This window comes from Parasteatoda tepidariorum, chromosome 6 (genome assembly GCF_982258835.1).
Source record: "Parasteatoda tepidariorum strain Cologne lab strain chromosome 6, Ptep-v5.0, whole genome shotgun sequence".
Classification (NCBI taxonomy): domain Eukaryota; kingdom Metazoa; phylum Arthropoda; class Arachnida; order Araneae; family Theridiidae; genus Parasteatoda; species Parasteatoda tepidariorum.
The window spans coordinates 88,198,861-88,215,988 of record NC_141760.1 but is presented as its reverse complement, the minus strand read 5'-3'; the positions used below and the strand labels follow the sequence as shown (position 1 = coordinate 88,215,988).

Sequence of the window (17,128 nt, the reverse complement as noted above, 5' to 3'; positions counted from 1 at the left end):
AACAATAATGAAGATAAACAAATTTGTAAAGGGTCCGATTAAAAGATAAATTATTTTGTGAAGGGTCCGTTTTTATGAAAAGATATTTTGTGAAGGGTCCGTTAACGGACTCGAATTTCTTCTAAACAGACCCCTGATTAAAGGGTCTATTATATGTCAGAGAGAATAAATATGATACTGGTTTTGGGCATCTAGCCAAAACGAGCATTCAACATATCAATGTAACACAAACAATTAGCTTTAGATAATTACAATTGTAGAATAATTATTTTATTATGGAATGAAATGTTTTAAAAGACAAATATGTTTAATATTTAATCAATGAAGAAACAGAACCAATATTGAAATGTAACGAATTTATTATTTTTAACTACTGATAAATTTTGTGACAGAAAAAAAATTAAAGCCTGATAGATTTCAGAATTTTAGAAACATCCTCTAGTTTTACTATTCAATCAAATAGGTTTCGATGTCTTTCATCCCGCCTGTCTCAGAAGCGATTCAACATATTTCAATATCATTTTTCTTTCGTTCTTACTTAATATTAATTTGTTTACGACAGTTAATTAATATACCTTTTTTACTACATTTTTCGAGGAGTTTAAAAATATAATATTGAGGATTTTAACCGAAATGAAATTTGCTTTCCGACAAGCGTCCGACAAAGTAAAAAAAGAAAAAAAATGCATTTTGGGCTTCAGAGGGCCTCAGTTCCGAATAAAACTTTTAAAAAAAGAGGGGGGGAGTAGGATTTGGGGGCCTTTGTCATCTCGGGGCCCCAAGCTACAGCTTATAGCTTATACGTAAATCCGGCATTGCACTCGATAATGATTTTTGCAAGGTGAAACTGTCATTCTGATAATAATGATCAAATTAAATCTTGTCAATTTATGAACTTACTTATCACTTTGAACAATTATTTTCCCTTATGACCAATATTATAGACAAATTAAGAAGTACGTTTAATGATGAATGCCTCAAAAGTTGCATGGTGTTAAAAATTCATCTTTGGAGAAACTTACTCTTAAGTTGGAACAGCTTTACTCAAAGTGAAAAAAAAAACATTACTCTAAGTGAAAACAACTTTCTGCCTCTACTTAATCCCAAAAATCTAATTAAATGTAAAAAAATATGAAACTCAAATAAGTAACATTAATTTGTATTTTAGGCAATGCTAGATAACTTACTGGAATAAAGTTTTTTACTGTAAAGTTTATTTTAACAAGTTAAAAAATAGGGGTAATAAAAAAGACAAAATAAGTTTATCCCTTTTCTTTAGAACTCTGAATAATATTTTCTGTTACCAGGTCAAATAAAGTTTTACAATAAATACACGTTTCACAGCAGATTAGTTACCTTTTTAAGTAGATAAGTTATTTGTTGATGCATGCATTTGCAATTGGTTCTTTAAAAAAAATAATTTACCACACAGAGAAAAAAAAATAGCTTTACTGTAGCTTAGAAAAGCTTACAAATAGCTGAAATGTCGCTTTGAGTTTGATAAAAAAAATACTATGAGTTACAATTATTATTTTTTTAAATATTACGAGCAAAATTTAGTTTCATTTTGCCACTTAATGACATGTTAATAATTTTTCATGGTAAACTAACAGACACAAATTTTTAAAAAAAGGGAATTTACTAAAACAAATATTTAAAAAAGACTAGTGAAATTTTTCTAGTGAACTAGAAAAATTTCACTAGCCTTTTGTCACGTCTAAAACTAATAACTTAGAACGAAAGCATAACAAAACTTCTTTCTAAAACAGACCCCCCTTCGAAAGTTACACTATGTTTTTCGTTTTGGGTGTTACAAAATAGAATTATTTTCTGCTCCTTATTCCACTTGAAAACATAGTTTCTAAAATCATTATTTTAATTTCATAATCAAATATTTCATTTTATTGAATCTTATTAAGTTTCCACAATATTTTTCTGTGAAAATTTCAAACACCAATGGGTTTAATTTATTTTCAATATTTATTAATTTGTACATTTACTTTCATTTATGTGCAAATTGCGGTCTCGTTTGTGAACAGATTTTATTATATTATTAAATTATTTAAAAAAAATTATACGACATGAATAACAATAACAGAGTTATTACTTAAGCTCTCTGAAAAATAAAAATACAAGTAATTGCAAACTCAACTGATTTATTTTTTTTGTTTGTTATAAAAGCTAGAAAAGTGTTTTGAATTTTTTGAGAAAGATTACATTTCAAGAGAATACAATCAAATCTAAAAACAGTTTCTGACTTACTTTGATTTTCACGTATTTGAAAAATAAACTATAAAAGCTGATAAAGACAATAGGAAAGTTATGTGATACTTAGATTACAGTATTTTTTAGTACTATTGTAATTTAAATTTTTTTTATGGAAGAAATTTAGATTTGAACATGTTTACAATCGAAGAATTATGAATAATTCTTAAGACTTTCTACTACTACATAGATTTATAAGAAAATAAAAAAGTGCTGAGGAACTAGTGGTAATTGAAATTTGATTGCGTTACCTTTACATTAGCATAAAAATAATTAATTTTGAAACATAACAAGTTTTTTTTAAATAAATCTATTAAAGCATTCATTTCTAACCAAAGAATGCTCAGTATACATTTAAGAAAATTTACTAAATATATCTAGTGAGTATTGTGATACAAATCACGTTTACAACTTTTAATGATATATTTTAATATATTAACAAAACAGGACAAAATTATTAATAAGATATATAGGTTATTTTGTTTAGTTTTTTTTTGTTTGTTTTTGTTTGTTTTCTTTAATTTAACATGTAATAGCTTTCATTGTTCTTTAAATGCTGTTGATAGTGGTTTAGATTAATATATTGAATAAAAACAATTATTGTGTTAACTATATTACAGGAGAACAAATTACAAGTTAAAAAATATACCAGTGAACAATTTAGAGCTAAAAACGCATGTTACAAACGCATGAAACTTAAAAATTAAATTGAAATAATAACTTTTAATTTAACAGTAGAAAGCTTTTGTTTTATTGCAAGTTATTTTCAATTGAATTGTTCTTTATCGAAGATCTAATTAATCATCAATAGTATAGACATTATCATAAAAATTCCGATTGGATATAAAATATTCTGATATATTCTGATCGGTTAGTTAAATTCAACTATGAAAATGATTTCTTAAAAATGATTATTTTTGAAATGCAAAACAATGCCGTTGAAATAATATAGTTATTTTGAAATATTAACAAATTATAATTTAAGGAGCCAATAACGTAAAAATTTATAGGCTACTTTAAAATTATGTTATTATGTAATTCAAAACTTTAATTTAAAGAATAAATTTTAACTGCTTTAAAATTATAGCTACGAAACAATTTAGATCAAAAGTAAAATTTAAAGAATGAAGTTTAATTGCTTTATATACTATCACTGGAAAAGATGTAATGTAAAGGAAAAAGATAGTGAAATAAATTTACTTAGAGATTTACAAGTATTAAGTCAAAACTATAACTTAAAGATTGAATTTGATTTTTCTTTCATAAAATTGGCAGTTTAAACCAAAATACTTTTATGTTTATTTCTTTGAATTACTTAATTCTTCCAAACTTAAAACAATGAAACTAAAAACAAACCATATTTTAATAATATATAGCATTAGATATTTACAAAATCCAGTTAATTTGAAAGTAAATGAATATTGTCAGACATACTTTATTAATGGAGTCGTCGTTGAAGGCATTGCTGTATTTAAGCCGGTACTTAAATAATCCACCAGGTGAAAAATCAAATGTGATTTAATGCACGCAGCTACTGAACTGTCAAACACTATAAACAAAATAATTTTCAAAGAAACAGATGAATCATTTAAGGTTTATCTTTTTTCGAACTACAAGCTCTAACTATCTCATCATTGATACTGTAGCATAACCTTTGATTCGACAGATGTTCTTTTTTTCTTTCTGCTTTGAACGCTGTTTAGAATAATAAATCAAGGACGTATTGGACGTCATTTAGCTCAGCGTCCATGTCTAATTAGATTTTAATTGAGTGTTTATATTTAAGATAATTTTATTTTAAGGTATGTTCCATTGAAGAAAAAGCTAGCTCATTCCTTTTTGTTATATTGATGAAAAACTTAAGTTAATTACTCGTTAAGAATTTATACAGTTATGAATAAAACTAAGAACAAATTGCGCTTCTTTCTTTTTTATATATAACATTGTTATTGGAATGGATTGGAGTTTTCGTCCCGCAGTGGACTGATCGTTAAGGCACGGTTCGCAGCAGATCACCGAAGTCAAGGCATCACTGGCTGCGGTCAGTGTGCAGGTGGATGACCACTTGGATTATTCTGCTTAGGGACCGAGGGTGTGCGGTATTGGTCCTCGTTAAACTATTCTACCGTAAAGTGCTAGACTTCGCGTGCAGGTTGTCGGGCTACCGAAGCGGGGGTGCCATCCCCTCTGCAGAGGATCAAAATTGTCTTCGAATCATCCTCAGGGATGTTTCCCAGACCGTCGCCAATAGCCCATTATGCAGCTCTAGTGCGACGTAAATGAGCTACAGCTACGGATTGGAGTTTTCTTTATTTATTTATTTCAGGGATAGCCTGGTTGGTAGGGCGTTGGGCCAATATCCGAGAGGTCGTGAGTTCGAACCCCGCAGGCAGAAGACTCCCTGTGTGTAAAATGGTGACTGGTGCATGTTGAATCTTTCAGTCACAAAATCCTCCAAGTTCTCAAAACAAATCAATACCTATTTGATTACTGGATCGGAGATTGATCGTGCTTTGGTTCAGGTCAAAATTACGATCTGCGAAATGGATTGATGGTGTGTGAATGTGCCCCTACCGTAAAACGGGTTGTAACGAATGCCTGTTGTCACAGGAACATCCTCAGGGATGTTTCCCAGACCATCTCCAATAGCCAATGGAGTACAGCTCTAGTGTGAAGTAAATAAAAAGTTCTTTATTTATATCTTTTACATACATATACGGGCTCAGTAAAAGGAGCCTCTGTATCCAAAGGGTTTCACTCTTCTGCCAAATGCTGTAAAGAGTAGATGTAGCGGGTTCGAATTCCACTTTTACCCTAGATGTACCTTTATGATGGCCTTCTCTAACATGTGCTTTGTGTTCTTCAACCTAACCAGGGCTTATAAAAGCCATTCTTTTTTCACAACCTGCACGTGTATACAGATAACAATAAATAAATAAATATTGCCGTTTCTTTCTTCTTCATTCATGAAACTGACAAGACTTTTCAGTGCCTTTGTTCGCTAGAGCAAATATTTATAAATTTTTATTTATTACTACATATTCACTTGCAGGCTTGTGATTTCTTTACAAGTTATGACTTAAAAGCCCTTTTCAAGTTTAACTATATAATAAAGATAAATTAGAAAAGGGTTGGTAGATACTTTACTTACGTCGCACTAGAGCTGCACCATGGGATATTGTCGGTTTGGGAAACATCTCTAAGGATGATACATGTCATCTCAATTTTGTTCCACTGAAGAGAGGCAGGCTCCTCCGCTTAAGTAGTTCAATAACTTGTGCGCGAAGTCGAGTATTTTATCGTAGAATAATTTAGCAAGGACCTTTACCGCGCATCCACGGTCCCTAAGCAGGCTGATCAAAGCGGACGCTCACTTACTTTCTGACAGCAATCGGTGATTCCTGACTTCGGTGTTCTACAGGGTCTTTACTATTAGCACAGTGAGAAACCCACATGGCGATAAGTTGTGTCCCTTAGTGTCATATTGCCGATAGGGTATCGCCCGTGACCAACTGTATTCAATACATAAAAATCGTGAATTCATTAAGTTGTGCCCTTAATCGCCTTTGCTAATAAACACATCTTGTCGGAAGAAATTGACTCATGGCTTTGCGGTATTTGCAAGCTGACGATGCTTACCCAGAAAAGTATTTTATTGTTATCCTTGAATGTACTCCTTGCATACAAACACAGTCTTTAGAAATTCTTGAAGATCTATTTATTTATCCAGAATGGTATTGTTGCTTTGAAATTAACATATCGCAAAAGATTTATTGTGATCGAAAACTTTTACAACACCCAGAACTCGTGTTTCAAATAACATTTTACAGTGCTACTGCTTACAATAGTCCTGCTGAGACCCGATGGCAAAAAATGCAATTTTTACTTAAAAACATATAAATTAGAAGAAGCAAAGTCATAAATGCGATAAGTATTTTGAATAAAGTTTAGTTTTTTAATATAAATGAATTTTTGCAATTGTTTTTAATTATAACCAAAATAATAAATTTTTTCTGTTTTTAGCCAAATCAATACCTCTGGGGGTACTGGATCGGAGATTCATCGTGCCCTGGTTCAAGTCAAAATTACGATCTACTGATGGATGGACGGTGTGTGAATGTAAAACGGGATGTGACGTATGCATGTTGACTCAGGATCATGCTCAAGGATGTTTCCCAGATCGTCACCAATAGTCCATGGTGCAGTTCTCGTGTGACGTAAATAAAAGAGCCTCAACGTACCCAGTTTTCAGCTTTTTTATATTGTAGGATTGTTATTGCGTTACTTATGCCACTTGCCAATACCAGCAAGCCTGGTTGAAACCAAGCAAATTTTAAAGGCAGTGAGTTCGTTTCTTACTTTTCTTCTAGGGCCCCGCTTAGCTTTGCGAAAATGGGTCCCGCTTAGCTTTGCGAAAGTTAATATTATGCTTATCATTCCAAATAGGCAAAGCTACTTCAATTAACATCTTCATCTATTTACCAATAAACATTGTCTGGTGTCCACCGAAAATAAAAGAAAGTAGGAAAAACCAAGACAACTCAGAATGTTCCCATCGGAACTAAATATTATTTAATAACATCATTTCCGCAAACGAGAATCTTAATCTGCATGTTTAAATCGATAGATATCTTTCACGATATACAATTCCACGTGATTTTAATCTTTATTTTAAAAACAAGTAGATGAAATTCACCGCAAAAACAATCCAAGATAGGAAATGTTCCCTGAAATAGATTATTAAGTCGTTAACCCGATGAAACGTGCTTTTATCGATTTGAAATCATTATTGAGATCTTCGCTTCATTGAGAGAATAAATCTGTGGAGAAACAATCCACATTAACACAGGCACGACAAATAATTACATCATACAGCATGTGATAAGATAATTTTAAGACTGCAAAAACTTCATACCAGCAAATGGTTGATCATGTATTCAGTTTAAAAACATTTCATCTCTTTATCAATTTTTAAGTATTGACAGATTTATTCCAAAAGTAGAAAAATTTCATGATTAAATCGAAAAATGTCTCCTAGAAATTTTATTTATAATAATAAAATAGTTCTTCAAGGTTCAAATTGTAATGTTGTATTATTTAAAGTTAACAGTAAATATTTTAAGGATCACGATATTATTTAATACTGATTTAAAAACGTTACTTTAGAAACTATGATTCATTGTTTATCTTTTCCGTCTACAAACGAACCATTCGTGTTTATGTTTTATTCATCTGAAATGAATAACCACAATTTCTGAATAGGTCTAACCGTCAATTTTATAAAAACATCCAAAAAATACTACCGAAAAAAGAAAATGGATTATTTATTTAAAATTAAAATGAATTGGTAACAGAGAAAAAAATCAAAGTTTTATTTCCACTTATGTGCTGAATTTTTAAAAAAAATATTTTTGTAATCATTTGAAACTTTTTAAAAATGTCAAAAAATGCACAAAAAAACGCAATACTATTATTAATAAATGCGTACAAACCCTTTCAACATAGTAGTATTGTTCCAAGATAGTATTTTTTATTTTATTTTATTTTATAACTAGCTTTTAATAACTAACTCCTTTTCGGATTCAACTCCACAGTCTCGCACTTTTGAACGCAACCCAGAAGACTAAGGAACTCCTGTATCAAGCATTAGGATTAACTAGCCTTTGTGGGAAACTTTTTGATGGAACTAATCCGCATTTGCGGTTTTAAAAAGTTAAAACAAATTTCATTTACTTGTTTAAAAGCAAGAAGATGAAATTCACCTGAAAAAACAATCGAAAATAAGAAATGTTCCCTGAAATAGATTATTAAGTCGCTAATTCGCTGAAACATGTTTTTTATCTACTTAAAATTATTATTGAGGTCTTCACTTTATTGAGAGAATAAATCTATGGTGCTATAAAAGGGAATAATTTCAAATAATATATTCACGACAAATAATTACATAATATAGCACGTGTTTAGAAAGTTTTATGACGGCAAAAACCTCACGACTACTATCTCTTATCACTGTTTAAGTATTGATAGATTCAAACTAAAAATAGTAAAACTTTATGGTTAAATGGATAAGCTCTGTTAGAAATCATATTTATAATAATAAAGTGCATGTTTAGGGTTCATAATGTAATTTTATATTATTTGAAGGCAACGATAGTAGTTTAAAGATCACGATGTCATTTAATACCGACTAAAAAAATATAATTTTAGAGACTATAATTCATTATTGTATACTTTTTACTACAAAACTACAAAAGAACTATTTGGTGTTTATGTTTTATTCATCTTGAAAGAGTAATCATAAATTTTTGATGGGGATAGTCACAAATTTTTTTTAAAAAAACATTCGGAAACCTCTGTGGGCAAAAACAAAATGGATAATTTATTTAAAATAAAAATAAATTCAATATTAAAAAATCAAATTTTATTTCTTATTATACATTAATTTTTAATAAAATAATATTTTTATTGTTTGCAGCTTTTTAAAAATATCACAAAACTGCAAAGAAAAACGCAATATTTATGACAAAATGAACGCACACAAACTCTCTCAGAATCGTAGTATTGTTTCCTTGTTCATTTTATAACCGGCCTTTAACAACCTACCCATTTTCGGGTTAACGGTTATCAATGAACCTAACCCAAAAGACAAGGGAACATCTGGATTAAGCATCGGGTAGAATTAGCTTTCGTGGAGAACTTTTTGATAGAACTAACTTGCATCTGCTTTATGTGGAGAGGACATACCCCGAAAACCTTCCATGTTTAGCCCGACGGTTAAACCATGATTCGTTTACGTTGGGATAACTTTACGTCAGCACTGGGGTCGAGCCGGAATCAGAATTCGATTTGGCCGTTACTGTAATTCGGGTCAGAGTCACCTCATTTGGGGAAGACTCTGTACTCTGAGTCATCGTTCCTCCAGAACGGTACTTTGAAAAGGTTCAGAATTTCCATTAAGTATAGTACTAGTACTATACAGGGAAAAATTTTGCTTTGGGGAAAAACACTCTCCTTTAATTTTGAAACTGTGACTTATATTGCTCTACGTCTCTTAATTGTTAATTTTAAATTTCCGTAATAAGTAGGAGAAATACAACTAAAAACGGGGAAAAGAACGATAAAGAAAGGAAAAGAGGTAGGTTGATCGTACCACAACCATTTATTATAATTAATTAGTTTTTTTTTTCTACCTTTCTTAAGATTATTAGATTTCAAAATTGCTTGGAAATTTGAATCGATTTACGTTAAATTAAAAAAAAATGAAATAAATGAAAGAATTAAAATATATAATGTATAGTAAAATCACACGGGTTGAAGAGTCCTGATAATATTATCGCACGGTATGGTAAGGACATTCCTGTTAGAAAAGGTAATAAAAATTTTGGTTAATCAAACCAAAATATACAGTACTTAAACTATTCATTTGGTAATATTTACTGAATCTGGTATTGGTTTAGCGGAAATTCTGATTTTCAAAATTATACTTCTTTTTACTACACATTTAGTCAAAAATACAAAACTGAAAAGTGAATTTAACCGAATAAATGCTTTTTATGCCATGCTCTAGGGTATCATGATAAACTTAATAAATCTTACCACGATTACCATATTTTAACACATATTATAAAACCATATTTTATTGTTAATTTTTATAAAAAGCATTATCAAAGCGTTTGGTAAAAATTATCGAGTTTTTCGGTTTTCCCATAGAGCCAGGAACACGGCTAATTTGACCATACTTTTTCCTAAGTAAAAAGTAAAATTTACTTTAAAACAGCTTTAAATATTTTGTACATGTTTTTATTGAAATCCTATAAAATTAAATCTATGTTAAAATAAAAATTATAACGATGAAAGCTTTATAATTTGTATCCGAATAACTGCAATTATATATTATGATAAAAGCTAAAAGAACATCAGTAATCAAATAATATTATTGTTTGACTTAGATGTTACTAAGTATAAAAAAAATCTGCTCAAGGAGTTTATGTCAATTTCAAAGTATCTACGTCGTTCTTTATTTTTATTGAACAAATAATATAGCATAATTTGAGCAATGATGCTATCAGTAATGTTTCACTTTATATTGTTTGTGTCAGGTAAAAAAAGGCTTAAAATGGGCCTTCGCACCATTTTAATATCATTAGAATGATAACACAGAGATAGGACAATGCATACCGACTTAAAAAAAATTCTTTTATTAATCTTTACGACCATTCCTTGATAATATGCTACACTGACAATTGATAAAAAAAATATTTAATCCTAATGCTTTTTATTGTTCTATTACACCAAAAGTTTTACAATTTCTGATTCGATAACAAGATAAATATTTCCCCAAAGAAATCTTATCAATAAAAAATGTGTTTTCAGATTTTTATCCCATTTGGCTACTTTCCTATTCTTTGAATCTTTATGAATTTTGATTGAGTCTTATTAATTGCATCATAAATAGAAATATAATTTATGAAAGTATTCTCTTCCATTAATAATAATAATTTCAATATAGTACAGTTACAGTTTTTCGTTTCAAATATGTTTGATATTATACTTATGCAATAAAATAAAATAAAATTTTCTAAAATTTGTGAAAAATGTTTTGGAAAGGGAATTTTTGTTAAAAGTTGATACCATTTATTTATTATCTATACTTCATATAAAATTTGAAATTCTTAATATCACGCTCTTGTTCACCACAAATGTTGCGAGACTCTATCAGAAAGTTCAATATTCTGTCGTTCTCTACTTTAACGTAGTTAAAATAAAATTTCTGACTTCATTTTATAAAAGGAAAAAAATAACACTTTTTATTTACACAAGTAGTTCCATTACATCGTTAGAGCAAACCTCAAATCCACATCGTTTTCTTTTTAAAATAAAACGAGACAAATTCCAGCTTATAGCTCACACAGAATAAAATAATAAATTAATCGATTCGTATTTTTTAACGATTTTCGGTGATGATAAACAGAAAAGATGCACCCTTTGTTTTTTCCTTAATAATTAATTTATTCTATTTTATTATTTCCTTTTTTCAGTTTTGTGTCTATTAATATGCTTGTTCAAGTAAAATGATCAAAGTTTTGATTTTCGATAAAATTTTGCCTGCACCATTTAGAAAAAAAAAAACGGTAATTTATTATTGGCATCAGGAACATATGCCATTAGTTAAAATGGGAGCACGTCAGCTGATAGATAAATGGACGGAATTTCCATTCTTAATACATCGACTGTGATGAATAGACCAGAAATCTTTTATGAATTTTTCATACATTCATTGGCATTACTCATTCATACACTCATTATCATATCCATAAGTTATATACTATTCATTTCTGTTGGAAATAAAATAATTTCCTTCTTCTTCTGTAGTTCTACAGCCTGTTGCAGTTCAAGACTATCTCTAAAACTTTCGTCCATCGAGAATTATCCGCTGTTATAGTTCTCCAACTGTTGATTCCGATATCATAAAGCGCTTTCTCGACTATTTCTTTAGTATTTAGTCTACTTCTTTTCTTTTTTCACATTTTTGAAATATCACTTTTTTTTAATCATTTTATGTTTGAAAAAATAGTACGCTACAGTCTGAAATAATTTTAATTATTTAAAATCTATATTTGTTTTTTAAATGAACATTATTGTGAGAGCAAGTTATTCCATTGCTTTTAAGTTGCTTTTGCCCATTAGCTAGCAATCACTGATAAGACAGGAAAAAATATTATAATAGAACTAATACATAATAGTATCTATTATCTTTGAATAAAATTATTAACAAAAGGAAATGAAATAATAATTACAAAAAAACTTTTAATAAAATAATATAATAGTTAAAAAAAACTAATTATAAAAACTATAATCATAATTAAAAAATAGTTAAAAATATTAATCACAAAAATAAATAATAATTACTATAAAATAATAATTAATAAATAAAATAATAGTTACTAAATCTTTTAAAAGCTGGTTTATTCAATGTATACAACGATACAATTTTACTGATGGAAATATCTTTCTTGAAAATAATAACTTCCTAAATACTAAATATTGCCATTAGGCGGAGAAGGATAGGGCCGGTTAAAATTTCGATCCGCTAATTAATCGAACATACATCGCAAAATTAATTGATGGAACAAAAAGATTATTATTACTATAAAAATAATGGATGACAGTAAGTATAACATCTTTGTTTAAATTCTTAACCAAAGGAAATTATAGCAAATAATTTTCTAAACAAGAAACACTCATAATGAATTTCATGGGAGGATTGACGGCGAATCGGCCCACTAAGTAATGCATATTTATCACTATAGACGTGGCATTGATAACAATAACAAAAATTCTTCATAGCTGATTTAGTAACGTATTAAAAATGTCAATGCAAAATGAATTATGATGATAAAAATAACTTGCAATTAGAAAAAATAATAAAATTTAGGAGTTTTATCTTTTAAATTTTGTTGTATTCCATTTCAAAAACTGTATTGTATCCCATCTTACAATTTTATATGAAAATTCTTTAGTCAAGTCATTTTAAAAGCATAAAATTTTCCTTTTTTAAGCATTAAAAATGAATAGAGAATTTTAAAGAAAGTATAGTATTAGACTTAAGAACTTGTGATTTTCAATGTCGCGTACCTGTACCTTTAAACATTAACCCCTATGTTCGAATAATTAATAATATTGCTTATGATAATGAAATTTAATAAAATAAATTAAGAACTTTAAAATATTTAGATTGCTACCTGGTGGGTAGAAATACCTATTGTTAAGTAGAACTACCAGATAGGTTGAACCACCAGAACCTACTAGATAGATAAGTAGAACTACCTATTTCTTAGTTGATTCCTAAATATTTTAAGATAACTTAATAAGTTTATGATAGAATTAAAAATATTTTTGTAATTCAATGTTTAAAGTACTAAATAGACAAATAATAGTATTTGGAATCAGCTTACCATGAAGTAATAGATAGTTTTTAGATTATCTGGAAAAAAAATTACTTGTTGAAAAAAAAAATTTTTTTTAAAATACTTTTCAAACCTTTATAAGCCATACCATTTATAGAAATCTGTAGTCCAGCTAATTTAGCATTGAAAGTTTTATTATTTATTCAACAGTTAAATCATAAATAAAAGTAAGAACAAACAATAGAAGCCATCGAATAAAATTTAGTTTTTTAAACATGTGCCCGGAAGTTGTGACGGAAATTGATAAAAACAAGCTTTCACAGCTTTTGTTATGGGTCACAATTTCATTTAATTTCTTTGATAAAATTCAAGTCCTTGAAAATAACTGTTTAATATTGCAATTTAATGATGTCATAGTTATAAAATTATAGAAGAGAAAGTTTAATTATCCCCAGTTCAAAGCTGCCCCCTCCCACCTATTCGTAAAATTATATTATAATTCAATATTGGGTTGGCAAAATTCCCGCCTTTTTTTTGAAATTTTCAGAAGTTTAAAGTGTGAATTTTCGTGCAAAAGTTGGTTTAATTGTTCTTTATCGAATTCAATTGGCCAGCCTGAACGAGGTGCGCTTTTGAGGCCAAAATTTTTATTTTTAAACTTAGCATGCCAATCACGAGTGTTTCTTTGAGTTAGGCACCATTTTTATACACAATATAAATGTCACGAGCAGCTTTTGCGGCCTTAGAACCATGATTAAAAGCAAAAAGAATGAGGTGTCGAAAATGTTCTTTTTGAACTTATCATTTTAATGTTTTGAAAAATAATTTTTAAAAAAAAAAAAGCATTGATCTCGGTAGAACAAAACATCCTCATTTAATGGCATGCTGTATGCTAAGATTTCATGTAAAGAAAAAAAAACGGTTGGCACAATATTTTAGAATGATCGAAAACTTACCGAGATCGAAACCATAATGATCTTAGAAACTTCATATTTCAAACATAAATCCGTAGTTTAGTTCTACAATGAATAATAACAGCCGATTATATGCCCATTATATACTGTCATCGAAAGTAAAATTACATTAAGTTGCCATTTGTTATAAGCTTTACAATAAAAATTAAATTTTGAAAAATGCGTTTTTTTTAAAATCACCCATGGCAATTCATCTTTAATTTAATCTTTTATTGTACCTAACTATATTATAGCTTAAAATTGTTTAATAAAATAAATAATTTTCAAGGCTGTAAAATTTTGGTTTTTAAGAAAAGAACGCAGACGATTTGAAAATGAGAGAGAAGCATATCTGCATTGGTGAAAAATAATTTTCTCCACAACTAAACATGGAAAAAAGTAATAGATTGTTGATTAATCATTGTGGTTTTTAACTTTAAAATTGTGCCCTTTGTGTTTGCAAAAAGAAGGATTGAATCACGAGTAGTAACTTTTAAGTATTATAATAATTTTTTCATGTTCTAAAATGCGTAGTATTTATCGTTTGTGAAGTTAATCAGCAATTTTAAAAAAAAATTCTTTCTGACTCATTTATAAAATAATTTCACTAAATGAATAAATACTTAAGTATTTGACTTTTTTAAAAGTAAATTTTACCTTTCTGATCAAAATAAATTGTACATCGCTCATCAGAACCACAGACTGGATGTGATGTTCTTCTATCCTGAAACCCTGTAATTTATGACAAATTCAAAAGTTAAGGAAATTATGAGTCGGAATAAGCCTGTTTTCAAACGAATTGGCTTTTGTGTTACCCACCACAAAACTTTGAAAATCAGGTAAAATTAATTAGACGACGATATTTCTATAAATATAAATTATGTATATTCTTGAGAATATTTAATACAATAACTATTAATGAAATTTTTGTCCTAAAATGTAAGGGGAAGACGTGCCCTTGAGAATTCTGAAAATCAACAATACTTTTAAATTTTTCACGCAAAGACATAACTGAACAAATATGTTTGGCTTGGGGGCTTTTTAATTTGTATTTTAGAGCATACGAATACCGATAAATATTCCACAAAATTAAATATAAATTGGATAAATAGTTTCTTAGATTTTTAAAGAGCAAAGTTTATATCAATGATTGTTATTTATTTATAAGTGAAAATAATTTTGGAAGTGTTAAGAGCTTTCTCCCCACCAAAGTAAATGTTTAACGATAAATGTTAAAATTAGTAAATTTTTGTAGTAAAAGTTATCATTTAATAATAAATTATTTTATCTAGGTATTATAATACTAAATAAAATATCATAATCTCCACTAATAACAAGAAATCAGATATAATTGAATGATAAGTCATCATTTAAGGACGGAGTATGTGTATAAGTTTCTGAAACTATAAATTTTTCATAGTTTGAAACTATGAATTTCATAAACCTCCCGAAGGATACTGTCACAGTTACACTTAGTTTAATTTTGCAATTACTCTTTTATTTAAATCTTTTCTTTTTTTTAAACCTTTATTAACTCTTCATTTTATAACAGTTTGAGTAAATTCAATGCGAAATTTTTCAAGGGATTTTTTTTTTTTTGAATTTAAACGTAAAAATATTTTGTCTGGCAAAAATGTCACTTTTCTCTTCGAAAATTATCTTAACTTTCTGTACACCCTTCATTGTTGGTCAACGGTAATTGCACTTCCAGTAGGGAGAGATACCCCTCTATTACCCTTTCGTGTTTTACCATTTTTTTGGAAGAGGATATCTTTGAAAGTATTTTATGACTTTAATTTTCGCAAAATCGTCAAAGTATAGTTTGTCTAAAGTAAGAACTCCCCTAGTCTCTATCCGTGGCGGTGAATATGGTAAACGAGGTATAACTTTTGTTAAGTAGGGGGGTCGGGTCTGGGAGGAAAAGCGAATCTTTTTCTTCGGTCTATTGTGTTAGCACTATTACACAGGTTAGTGGCGGGGGGAGTTCTTACCGTAGACAAACTATAGGCGTTAATTTTTTCATTTTTTTTGGGGGGGGGGGCTTACTTAGCCAATTTTAATCGTCCGCTTTTCAAACTCTCGCCTTCTTGAATTTTAATTAGTCATCGCATGTCTGTATTTTTCTCAGTCAACGAATTTTCTAAATATGGTAGGATATTCACTCCCTGACTTAATTGACTCCAAGAAGTCTGCCTCCTGCCACTTTCTCTCCGAGATGCAGACTTCGGTCGTGTCAAGGGAGTTAATTCCTGTTCCGACATTTTTTTTTTTTTGGCTTTAATATTAATAATAACTTTAACAAATCCTCAAATCGTTATAAACTTCAGTAATTTAAATTTCCATTATATCTACCTCTGAATTATCTTTAAAAATTAAAGACCGTTTCAATTTAAATGTTCCTCTTGTATTTTATCTTTTTATCATCCTTAAATTTATTTTTCTCTTGTATTTTTTTTAATGTATTACGATTGCTGCAAAACCTTTTTATAATTCTAAAACTACTTATCGGTAACCTATTTCTCTTCAGACCTTACCATTTGTTAAAATTCTTCCGAACCACATATTCGTTTACCCTGTTTGTGTGTGTTTTTGTTTGAAAAATTGATGCAATTAGAAAATGAGTTAAAAAACAAAGTTTCGCTTCATTTAATTGTTCTCTTTGTTCATCAATTCCACCTGTATGCGATGAGTATAGTTCGTTCACCAGGAGTTGGCACTTGGCTCCACCTCCTCGGAGTTCATTTCAGGGCGGGGTAGTAAGAGGAAAAACATTTCCCCGCTTAAAATCGAGATAACCTCTAATGCGCGCAAAGCCTATCCACACGATCAGACCACCATGAAGGCAAACCAGTTTACGAAAGAGCCCTAGAAAATCTAGTAAAAATAAGAAAGTGGTAGCAAATATATGTCTAAAATTTTTTTAGTATGATTAGTTTGTCTTATTCACTTGCCTACCACTACAGATTCAATTCTCAAATATATATATGACAAATTCCTCTCAGT

At 29.2% G+C, this 17,128-nt stretch overlaps 1 protein-coding gene across 3 annotated transcripts in view; it reads right to left on the bottom strand.

Moving 5' to 3' along the window:
- Positions 1 to 13,402, bottom strand: part of LOC107443022 (sodium/hydrogen exchanger 9B2) — a 56,393-nt gene extending 42,991 nt beyond the window's left edge. The window contains exon 1 of one of the 3 annotated variants that reach the window (XM_087166156.1): positions 13,321 to 13,402. Coding sequence is in view for 1 of the 3 variants with exons in the window: in XM_087166153.1 (XP_087022279.1) it covers positions 3,700 to 3,728 (29 nt within the window). In the remaining 2 variants the exon portion in view is untranslated. Of the gene's footprint in view, positions 1 to 3,699; positions 4,252 to 13,220 lie in introns of those variants that run through there. The other 2 variants (XM_087166155.1, XM_087166153.1) reach the window with 2 other exon arrangements.
- Positions 13,403 to 17,128: the final 3,726 nt, after the last annotated feature.